A 12623-nucleotide genomic window follows, 5' to 3' on the forward strand; every position below is an offset into this window, starting at 1 on the left:
ATATATTTCAGGGCGCCATAACTGGGAAAGTCCAGTGAGAACGGAGAGATCACTTTCTCAAAACGAACCTAAAATCTGTTGTGCCCTTCGCAATAATTCAAATCTGGTCACGTATGCGAACAAGGAATCTATCATGCACATACAACTACGCCCAAGATCTCGCATACATAAACACTCCAGTGATCAAGCCAATATTAGCACTCATGAATTCATAAACGCAGTCTCAAATGCGATTATACCAACGCCCGTTCCACGTGAAGCTTTCGCATTCGGAAGCCTTCAGTCTCGTCTCAAAAAAATAGACTGATATACATGAGAAGACTCAAGGCGCAATGACCAGCTACTCTAGTGACATGGGGAAACTCACTTCTTGCTAGATCTGAAACTACCCCCCACATAGGGTTAGAGATTCTTCTAAACCGATAAAAGAGGCGAATGACCTTTAGGTTAAAATATCTATTATCGAACTAAAAAAAAACAAAAAAAAGAAATTAAATACGTGAAGTTACATACACGCTACCCTAGCAGTCTTATAATAAATTGAAAACTTAACTTTATGCTTTACCAAACAAATATAAACAAAAATACTTCTTCTGAAAAACGTAGAGTAGGTAAGGATAGCAAAATGAAATCAAAATTTGAGGTCATATTTGAAAAATCTAAAAAACTAAGATTTCAATTTGATGCTATTATCGAAATATGATTTATACTTGTTGTAATTTTTATGTTCGACTTTGCTCGGGAACACACACGGCCACGAGTTGAAACTCGTTAACATACAAACGTTCAAGATCTGGGCAATAATACAACATTGGCCACAAATACACACATCATTACACACTACAATCATCCACACAAGCCAACACCTGTGATCTCGCAGACATAAAAACGCCCCTGAAGAGCGGTCATCCACGCACATATACGCCCACGATCTCGCAAACATGAAAACATCCCCGTTGATTAACTGAACCTTTCTAATACCTTTAAACATATAAACGCGGTCTCTAGTGTAAATCTACAAACGCCCGTGTACGTGCGATCATGAATAGGTCATCCTCGCGGCTAACAGCCTAGTTCGTGCAAGATGACGCTCGTATTCACTAGACAACACATTCCATGGTGACATGACCGGGAACTCCAGTGATTTGGGGAAACTCACTCTTTTCTAACATTCTAGCATCGTAGTCCGCGCGATCAATCAAAAACAAACGCGAATGTACGAAAGGCAATACGGTTATAAAATCGATTTTATACACGAAAAGTAACATGCTAGTACACGCGACATATGGACGTCCACACGTCCGAAACAGTCAACATACAAACACTCGAGCCGTTCGCGTTGATACACAAATACGAACCTGCAATCTTGATTATCCGCGCATATCTACGCCCAAGATTTTGTAAAAGCAAAACTCTCCGATGATTTAGTGAACGCTGTAGCACTTATAATCTTAGCAACACGGTTCCAAGCGCTAACCTATAAACGCTCGTTCCCACGCGATCGTGAAGTCCCTATGCCCACACATGTAAACCGCACAATCACAATCAAAATAATGGCTCTCTGTAATTGGCCTCAAGTAATGTTTTAGTGGGTAACATTTTCCGCCGCTTCTGCAAGTTTAGTGAGCGAATCTAACAGAGGACCCTCCCGAGAATCGAACTCTACAGCTTTAGTAGGACAACATAAAAGATCAAGCTTTCTACGACTATCTATTAGGGACACCAATTCGCTCATGCTGTGTAAGACCTGTCAAACGAGTCCTGCTTTTCCCTGGAGCTATTCGTTAATCAGGGCGAATCAGGTTGGAAGACGGCTCCACGAGACTTAACAATTAAATCCAGCCAACAAAATAATCTTAGAGAACATTATCCCGAAACAAGTGGATAATGGAATATGAAAATCCCAAAATAGGTTCTCAGACAAAAGAAAGACTATGAAAAATCGTTGAAGTATTCATAAGTTTCTGATATGATGATTCTGGATAAAGGTGACTTCCGTATGCTTAACCTTCCGGAAGTCACGTGGATCATCTTCGCTGTTTTCTTGCAGGATTGATTGACATGCTTATTGAAGTTTAACTGATCGCGGATCATCACACCGAGCTGTTTCAGTGCACGTTTCGATGTTATTGTTACGCCTCCGGGCTCGTTTTGCCGCTTTGCAGTTGCTGACTAGCACTACTTTACAATACTTCGCTCGTCTTAGTTCGATGCGGCACGTTTAGTATCTGTGGCATCCATAAGCTTCCAAGTTCACTTATTTTAGTTAGTTAGTTTTTAGTTGTTATTCAGTTCACTTATTTTAGTTCCATGAGCTTCTGTGAATATGCACTGCATGTAATAATAATTTTGCTTATGTGGATCTTCAGTGAAACATTGTTCGGTGAATTATCGGCGGCACAGTCGAAAATGGAAAATGGCGCTGATGAATGAACCACGAGCTTTACCCAGTATTCAAACATTTTGACATCGAGAGGCCAATAAAACACCGCCGACTACAGAGAGCTGAACATGTAGCACTAGTGCTGGAAGAGAGACCATCTAAAGATATACTCAGCAGATAACCTAGAAGAGGTCGTTGACTTCGGGGTAGCCCCGCACTTAGTATATGTGTGCAATCGAGCAAGATTCGTGTCTGGTGGGAGTTCAAGTAAATTGGAGAATGGCGTCTCACGATCGAGTAATCTAAAGAATATAAATCTAAAATACATAATTCGGAGCACCTGGATTGTTCGGCCACGATGATGTTGATGATGATGATGGCTTCAAGCGTTAATAATTAATTGAACTCAATTTTGTGGGGCCCACAAACATAACTTATCTAAGGATCATTAGTAAGGTATGTTGATCTTCAGAGCTGTACTCCAGAAAGTTCTTGGACGTCCTAGAGCCTCATATTAATTTAATACTTTATTCATCCTAATTCTAGAAGCCTCTCTGTGTAGTTACCGAATCTTTAAACATCCAGGAGGCCACTGATTACTTTTGTTGATCTTAATACCTATATTCCGGGGATCATGAACATTTTATTGTTTTGAAAAAATCTTTTTGGTAAACTGTACCTCTCAAAGTCACGTTTTGATACATTTCTTCCATTGCACATTTTGCGAGAATTTATTCTCACTCCTATCTTCTCAACATTGAAATGGTTTATTATTATAGACTGATATATAGGATTATGGTGCGATTTATTTGACAAATTAACGACTCAACCTGCTACAAACGTCCTAACAAACGTCGTTCAGCATGATATCGTCAGAGAACTGGATCATTCGGTTGCCACTCTCTTCGTATCGCAGTAATACTCCAGATAGCTCACCACGTAAAACATATCGCTCTCGTGCCAGTAAACCGTTTTATAGACACACTCTGCCAGTTCCAATATGATCGGATGATCCTGCCGGAATCGGACCAACTCTTCGTTCAGAACGTCCTGGTACGAATTGTACATCCAGTTGAAATCGTAGTAGTACTGCTCCAGCAGTTCATTCACCTTATCCATCTCCAGAATCTTGTTGTACGTCGCGAGGGCTTCCAGTACATGATGCGTGATTCTACTAAGTTCCCGATTCACAAAGTTTGCGTACCGAAAAAAGTCTTCCTTCGTCAACACGTTCAAGTGCAGGGTAGCCTCCCGAACGCAGTCCTGCATGTCAAAAACTGCAAACTGACTGTAAACTTTGAACAGCTCATGCACAATTTCCAGACATTCCTCGTCCTCGGTTTCGGCCTTCTCGATTTCGTCCCAGGCCTCAGCGTTAACGCGCCGCAACTCGACAGTCCCATTGGCAAGGATCGGCAGCAGCAGTTTGTTGAAATGGAGCGTTTTGTTGGAATTGTACGCTCGTTTGATCTGCATCAGCTCCTCGCCCACATCGCTGTAGTTCCCGAACCATTCCTGATACTGTACGAAGGCTGGTACCGCCCCGACTAGGGTGACACCGAAAGCCACCAAGCTGGCTACTGCTACGCTTGCTTTCATTTTACTGTTATCTACTAGATGACTCTATTATGACTGCATCAATCGACTAAGTTTGCACTGTAGTCTTATCTTTTATTTTGCAAATTCAATGGTTTGTTATAAAGTAGCACTCCGGCGATTAGATACCCCGTTTTATTACCCATTCTTCTAACTGAATCGATCTGGAAGCTTATCGGACGGTAACTGCCATCTGTTGGTGACTAGCAAACTCCTCTATTGAAAGACATACTATCACATTTTTGTTCCAGAAGACTCAATTTTGCATACATGCATACTACAATAACCATTGCATCCAAGTTTGTACGCAAGCTCCAATACCGAAAAAAGTTATCATTCATTAACGGGTTTAACTTTAGGGTAAAGCCATACGGGCGCAATCCTCCATGACGAATACCGCATACTTACTGTACATTTTCAACATTTTGTGCACTAATTCGAGGCAATTCCCCGAGGACGGGATTCAGCATATTTCATCTAGTTCAAAGCGACGGAATTGATGCGACGAAACTGAACAGTCCTGATCTGCATAATTTCCTCGCCTTCACATCGTTGTAGTTTCCGAACAATTCCTGATACCGAACAAACGCTGGAACCAGGTCGGCTCGGACCACAACGGAAGTCACCAGACTGGCTGCTGCTTACTTTAATTTTTACTGTTATCTACTAGATAACTGTATTATGACTTTATAATTTGAGTGGGTTCCACTGTAGTCTTATCTCACACTTTTCAAATTTAATGATTAGTTATCAAGTAGCTCCAACGATTAGATATCCCATTTTATTACCCCATTACCCAATATCTAATCAAATCGAACTGGAAGCTTTTCAGACATTAACTGCCATCTGCTGGCGACTAGCCAACTCGATCTTTATCAAAGTAAATTTTATGTTGCGATGGATCACTCAAACACCTGTCGCTATCTAGTGTCTCAATCAAATCTTAACTCGATTTGATAACGATTTGCAATTCCTTTCCGGTTCATAGCCTGAACACCTGGACAGTTTCCGCAACCATCACGGTCACAAAACCGCGAGTCACAATCTCCCATCGGCGGCGCTAATCTAATCTAAACTCACCCGGCGCCAATAGCGGGTAATGGATCAATATAAGTAGCAATCTCCGTTCTCAGTGCTCCGCTATTTACTTCGAGTCTAGTTAACGTGCAAGATGGCAGCTATCATGAAATTCGTCTTCCTCCTCGCAACTGCTTCGATGGTAGGTTATTATTAGCTTTCAAATGTGCAGGTGTTCCTATAGTGAACCTATTTTTTCGTTATCGTAGGTTGTCAACGCAGCCCCGTCGAAAAAATCCATTGCCGATGTAGTCGAAGTTACCGAAGAGTTCCGAGTTCGCTTCGAGGAACTCTCACAGGAGAAAGAGCAGATGCTACAATTCGCCCGTACGGCACTTTTTGCCACGTACCGTCACATGAACGAAGACATGCTGATCGACTTGGGAAACACACGCAACACAATCGATTATGGCTTTGACGAAACTCGGACGCTGATCGCCGAAAAGCTGCTTATGGGAGGAGATGAGGACTGCCTGCTCGATCTGGTATCCCAGATCCGCGATGAACAACGTGCACTGGCCTCCGGTATGAGTGTATGTGCCGCAGGAAGCAACGATGCCAAAGATGAGCTAGCATCTTCCTTCCTGGAAGTACTGATACTTCTTCAACGGTTGGCCACCGCACAAACGGAAATCGTTCTATGGTCCTACACTAACTACAACTCGGTTGTGGCATCAGCTGACCATGCCGATTATTTGCGCCGTACCTTTGGCGAGATGGATTATCTGTGGAATACCCAGGTGAAGCAGATCCTTCAATTCGAAATCGATGCCATGGAGCACAATCGGCCGATTCTGGTGGCGCAGAACTTGGACTGTCTGGATAAGTTGCCGCAGCAGCTGCTATTGTTCGATGAGCAAATTCGCAGTAAGATCAGTACCTGTGCGGCACCGCTCAAAGTTTAGAGGTTAGGAAAGGAAGACGAATATCGCTCGCTTGTTGGTTAGAATGTGTATATGGAAGTAAACGATGTATGTTTCGAGAGCCTCGTACCTTTTTATTAATAGTATCGTTATCAGTTTCAGAGCTCCTGTAGTCCTTGATCACATAGGTTTGAGGTTCTGATGAAACCAAGTCTCCTGCTATTCTCTTTGATGAGCTATTTCTCCATAATTACATAAAGGAGGAATATTTCATCAGAAGATACGCTGTATTATGGACTAAAACTTTTTCGAAAATACCTTCAAAATTGTTTTGAAATTATATGTAAAAACTGTTTTTTACTCACTTTAAAGTGCATATCTTAAGAACGAGACACCATAAAAAGCCACTTACTTGATTTGGTTTTAATCTCTCGTAAATTTGAATCCCACTCGATAGCTATTTTTATGATTGATAATACAAACAATCTTCGAATGTTCATAATTATCGTTCCTGATGTACTTGAAACGAACCCAGAGTTTACATAATTTTTATCATTTTTTGACAAACAATATGCGATCTCAGTTATACCCCAAAGTTATTTTTTTGTTTTGTTGAACAAAGTTTAGTGATACCGCAGACACAAAATATGCAATAGATAATTAGTGAAAATGAATTGAAGGTTCCTCTGACAGGCTAAAAGGAACTTGTATCTACAACTGTTTATCTGACTGGACCAATATATATTTGTCCTATTACACTTGAATAAATTTCCGATTATTTATAGGTGGGTTCGTTGGTTGCAATCGGTTGAAAATTGTGGAAACTGGAGTCCATTGAGTATCTAAATTCGCAAATGAAAATATTTTGGGAACGCATAGACTTACTGTTCCGATCACACGTTGAGTTAGGTAATGTGTCCTAAAGCACAAAAAACCTATTTTAATCCACCTAGCGGTGCAATTGTGCCTTTCTCAATCATGAATCACGAGAATGTGTGCGTTGTTTATATTCATTGAAAACTTTTAAATGCATATATTACATTTTATTATTATACATCACATGACAACTATATACAGGAAAATAAATCATTATTCGAGTTCTAAAATTTTGAAAAAGAAAAAACAGCCACGGTAATATTGAACTGAAAAACCTGTTTTAATCCACCTAGAGGTGCAATTGTGCCTTTCTCATTTCTCCAAACTAAAACTCCAAACTCCAAACTAAGTTGATCAAATCGGTCTAGCCATTTTCGAGAAACCAATATAACCGTTATTCTGAATTTGGATACTTCAGGATCCGTCGATGGTGGCCAGTGTGGCCAAAGAGACTTTGAATGACTGTTGGGGACCTAGATCTACAAATTCAACAGTTGTGTTTACATTTTGGAAAAAAATTCACCTTTTTGCATTCATCGCAGAATTCGTTAGAATCGGGATTAGCTGCGTGATCGTACGTATCACCCTGTAATTCAGGAACCAGAACTCGGATCCAGACAAAATTCAACAGCAGCTGATGAACATTTCATTTAAAATTAAGTTTGTCAAAATCGGCTCAGAAAATTCCGAGAAACCGATGTGGACAAATCAACAAATTTTGTTTCGTAACCATACTCTTCAACTCGTAATCCGGAACAAGATGTCGGTTGAAAATGAAATTCAATGGGAATATTATACCTTTCATTTGAATCTTAGTTTGTGAAAATCGGTTGAGCCATCTCCGAGAAACCGATGTGTACATTTTGTTAACAAATCCGCACATACATACATACATACATACATACATACATACATACATACACACATACATACACACAGATATTTTGCGATCTCGGCGAATTGAGTCGAATGTTATATGAGACTCGGCCCTCCGGGCCTCGGTTAGAAAGTCGGTTTTTGGAGCAATTGCATAACCTTTCTATATGAGAAAGGCAAAAGAATAATATTTAATTAGCTTAATCAGCATGAGTTCAATGTTATCTTGTAACGGTTTGTTTGTGCACACAACGTCGGCAACTTCAGCGCCACTTCCGTAAGGAAGGCTGCCGACGCAAGACGGTAGTCCGGCCAGAGACTCTAACCACGGGCGGGTAAATGAAAGTGGCTCAAACACAATGTCTCATTCGACTTTCCCGAACGCAAAAAAGAGCAGAAGACTAAATCCGAGTAAGAGATCGAAAAGGTAAGCTAATCGCGGGTTCAAATAAACACGGGTAAACTGAATTAAAATCTACGCGTTCGCCTTAGGGAGAGATTGCCGGTGACCCTTTTAACTAGAGAGGAGTAGCGTTTCACATCATGATAACATAGTGTATTTTCAGGTGTTTTCCTCCATTTGTTCTAGGTCCCGGGACAAATATTGGTCATGCTTTTACTCCTACGCTTATGCTAACTAATTAGCCTAGTATCGATCTGACCTGCAGTTGGTGAACAGCGGTAACGGGAACTGATTGGTGACGTTGACGGCGGGAACAGGAACTGGTTGGTGACGGTGACGGCGGTAACTGGAACTGGTTGGTGACGTTGACGGGCGGCAGGCGTGAGCGACCGCGTGCGTCGATTTTCGATGAACTTACTTACGCAGAATGTTTCAGTAGGCTGCTCGATTCGTAGCAATCATCCCCGAATTTGTACCATAAAACTTAGCTCGAGTGGGTGATGGTGTCTCTGATAGCTTCGTGACAGGTTTGCTATGTGCCGCCAGGTGGCACGTGGAGAGTATAGTTCTGACGTTGCACGTAATGCTCGGCGGGTGGGTTAAATAATATCGTTACAATCTTCATGTGATTTTAATTTGGAAAGGTTGGTGGAATGGGTTTGAACAGTGGAGGATGCGTCAGAAATCCTTCATCTTATTTCGGTATACGGGGTGGATGAAGGAAATGCGGGCGTGAGGGTGGTCCAAGAGGAGGGGAGTGATGAAGGAGGGAGGTTTAAGGGCAAGGCGGGGGGGAGGGGCGTCGACGCAATACTCAACTGCATATTTTGCCTTCCATTTGAGATTTGGTTTGAGAAAATCGGTTCAGTCATCACCGAAGAACCGATGTGACTTTAATTGTGGAATATGCCCGGAATTCCGGACTACCGGAATCGTCGATAGTGGACAATATATTCAAAGAACGTTTGATTGGCAATCAGTGATCTAGATCTGCGATTAGAAGTAATTTGGTGACCATTTCAATAGTTTTTGGTCTCTGAGGTATTACGATTGTACCGATTTATATGGGAAATTCCAGTGTATCCTTACTAACACCCCTGTAACTCCGAAAGCAAGAGTCAGAACCGAATGAAATTCAGCAGCAGTCAATGGCATTACTGTATCTTTCATTTGAAATCAAGTTTGTAAAAATCGGTAGAGAATTCGTTGGGGAATGGGTGTGATATTAGCTTAGGAACTTGGCGGGTTCCCCGGGGGCGTCATGAACCGTCATAGGTGGCCAATGTGGTCAAAGCTGCTTTGATTGATCATTAGTGATCCAGACCCGCAAACTAGAGTAATGTTACATCAATTTTAATATGTTTTACATCATTTGAACATCATGGTGGTACCAATTTAAATTGGAATTTGCTGTGTGACCGCACTCTTCAACCCGTAACTCCGGAACCGGTAGTCGGATCAACTAAAAATTCAATAGCAGCTTATGGGAGCGTTATACCTTTCAGATGAAACTAAGTTTGCGAAAATTGGTTCAGCCATCTCTGAGAAAATTGTGTGAGTTTAAATGGCACACACACACATACAGACACACATACACACACATACATACACACACAGACATTTGCCGATCTCGACGAACTGAATCGAATGGTGTATGACACTCGGCCCTCCGGGCCTCGATTAAAATGTCGATTTTTACAGTGATTGTATAGCCTTTCTTTATATGAGAAAGGCAAAAAGGTGCGAAATCGGCAAAGTCCCAAAAAGTCGATTTTTATAAAACAAATTTTTTTTTCGAGATAACATAAAATCTCGACGTTTCATGCATTTTAAAGATGTTTGGCATCAAAAATACGAATTCGATTTCTGAAATTTCATGGGGTCCCCCTTTGAAAAAATTTGTGAGTTCCGGCTTATATGGGAATTTCATATGTGACCGGACGATTTACTCTATATTTCCGGAACCATATAAGCGATCCGTACGAAATTTTATAGACATCTATGGGGATATTATAGCTATCATTTGGGACTAAGTTTGTGAAAATCGGCCCAATCATTTCAGGGAAACTGATGTGAGTTCGTAAATTTTGAAAGATGACCGCTTTTCCCGGGCACTTCCGGAACCGTCTATGGTGGTCAATGTAGTCAACGAAAGTTTGTTTGGCTGTCGGTGACCTAGAACTGCAAAGTTAAGTTATTTGAGGACATTTTAGCGAAATTTTTACCTTTTTTGCTTCCATCGGAGTATCGATTTGAATCACAATTTGCTATGTGATCGCACGCCACAACCCGTAGCTCCGGAACCGGAAGTCGGTTGGGGATAAAATTTAATAGCCATTTACGGGGACGCAACATCTTTCATTTGATACTAAGTTTGGTTAATTCGGTCTAGCCATCTCCGAGAAACCGATGTGACTGTTAGTCTGAATTTGGATACTTCCGCCGGGGCTTCCGGAACCGATGATGGTGGCCAATGTGACCAAAGAGACTTTGAATGGCTGTTAATGACCTAGTACTACAAATCGAAGCAGTTGTGGTCACATTTTGGAAAAATTTTCACCATTATACATTCATTGCAGAATTTCTTAAAATCGACATTTTCTGCGTGATCGTACTCATCACCCTGTAATTCCGGAACCGGAAGTCGGATCCATTAGAAATTCAATAGCAGCCTATGGGAACGTTGCACCTTTCATTTGGGACTAAGTTTGTAAAAATCGGTTCATCCATCTCTGAGAAAAGTGAGTGAGATTGTGTTCGCGCACACACACACACAGACGCACATACACACATACATACACACACACATACATACACACACAGACATTTGCCGAACTCGACGAACTGAATCGAATGGTATATGTCACTCGGCCCTCCGGGCCTCCGTTAAAAAGTCGGTTTTCAGAGCAATTGCAATACCTTTCTATTGAGAAAGGCAAAAATGGTCTTGTCCAAAAATATTCCGGTTTGGTAATTTTTGCATAGGCGTTTGGGTCTGATCCCAAAAGATGGTTTCGGTTCAATATTTCTCATCAGCAAACATTAGCCTTTGCGCTTACTACCGAGACATCACTCAGTACCAGTCAGCGTTGACAACAACAAACGGATGCTTCAGGAAGCAAACCAGAAGGGTGGGTTCCACAGCTTCAACTAAGACTTATATGGCATGTGTTAAACTAAAGGGGCTGAAAATGCTGTCACTTAAAAAGTAGCCCTCGACATACATTTCTATTTCAGAAGTCGAATGGTCGCCGGCGGTGAACTCACCGTACCCCGACTGAGAGTTCCCCGACGGAAAAATTTCTCCCGAAACCGCTACCCCATTCTTTGGGCCATTTATTTATCAGGCTTATCGAGATCTACTCGGATATTTTCCGGTGGTGAAACTTCCTTGGTCCGATTGAAAGTTCCCCAGTGGCGGAATTCCTCTCGGTACCGATATCTGCTTCGTGCTACATAACTGCTCCCCGGCGGTGGACTTAATTTACTACGGCGGAGAGTTTTCCAACGGCAGAATTTCTCTCGGGCGCGATTTGTTGTTTTACGGCAGCTTTTTATCCGATGGCGCTACTTTATTGGTCCCTTCGTCACTTTCTGTTGACAGCATCTCAGGTATGCTCATCTTGGCACATCTCTTCAACGATGTTGTCGACGGTTAGGCCAGACATGCCCCATCAAATTTCTTCGACCCTAGGGCATTCAAAGACCACTTGTCCCGGTGTCTCTTGCACGTTATCACATTCTGGGCAAAGGAGTGACGATGCATGTCCGAACCGCTGCAGCTACTTCCGGAAGCATACGTGCCCGAACAAAAACTGCGTCAAATGGAAGTTCACCTCTCCATGCCTTCTATTGAACCACGCCCACACATTTGGGATAAGTTGGTGGATCCTCCTTCCTTTCTTCGCGTTTTTTAATTCTTGCTGTCACTTGGCCAACAATTCCACTCAGGCCTGTCTCCTTCCTGGTAGTACTCCACGTCCTCAGTCATAGATATGCAGATGGGAATCATCCCGGTGATTACGCATACTGCCTCAGACGATATCGTTATGTACGCTCTCAAGACACGAACAGTCATTAGCCAAAACGTGCTTGTCAACTTCGTCCGATTCCGCTTTGAGTTCGGCGCTGCAGCCCAGGTCGGTATGCCATACCTCAGTATTGAGGATGAGACAAGAGACGTCTCGTGTTGCATCCTGCTCTTCCAATATTCAGAATGATCTTTTTCAATGCGTTAGCTGGCGTCACAGCCTTCTCACATACACAGTCAACATGGCTGTTGTAATTCAACCGTCTGTCGAACACCTAGGTACTCCTGCGCACGTGTCGATGGAATTGAGTGTCCCCCGACGCTGATCATGGAACGCTGGATATTTTTACGGCTACTGACCTCAGCCAACTGCAACTTGACGTCAGCCATCCAGGTTTCCACATTGCCTATTGTCTCTGCCGTCAACATCTCCACTTCCTCGAGGGTCTCAACACTTATCATCAGAACAACGTTCTCAGCAAAGCCAACGATGGGTAGTTCCAGTGTTAACAATCCGTT

The 12623-nt window shown here is 42.2% G+C and overlaps 2 protein-coding genes across 3 annotated transcripts in view; both read left to right on the forward strand.

The window, feature by feature from the left end:
* The window catches only part of LOC131676605 (probable maleylacetoacetate isomerase 2), a 57471-nt gene that overhangs the window by 33302 nt on the left and 11546 nt on the right, over positions 1-12623 (forward strand). The gene's annotated exons all lie outside the window — the stretch shown is intronic.
* LOC131676602 (uncharacterized) lies at positions 5082-6040 on the forward strand. The gene is made up of 2 exons (XM_058955748.1): positions 5082-5198; positions 5266-6040. The coding sequence occupies exons 1-2, from the start codon at positions 5151-5153 to the stop codon at positions 5959-5961; spliced, it is 744 nt and encodes a 247-aa protein (XP_058811731.1). The 5' UTR covers positions 5082-5150; the 3' UTR covers positions 5962-6040.

Source organism: Topomyia yanbarensis, chromosome 1 (assembly GCF_030247195.1).
Source record: "Topomyia yanbarensis strain Yona2022 chromosome 1, ASM3024719v1, whole genome shotgun sequence".
NCBI classification, from domain to species: Eukaryota; Metazoa; Arthropoda; class Insecta; order Diptera; family Culicidae; genus Topomyia; species Topomyia yanbarensis.

Coding starts and splice junctions, on each gene's coding strand:
- LOC131676602 (XM_058955748.1), top strand. CDS start 5,151: ATGGCAGCTATCATGAAATTCGTCTTCCTCCTCGCAACTGCTTCGATG. Junction 5,199..5,265: donor TCCTCGCAACTGCTTCGATG/GTAGGTTATTAT, acceptor TCGTTATCGTAG/GTTGTCAACGCAGCCCCGTC.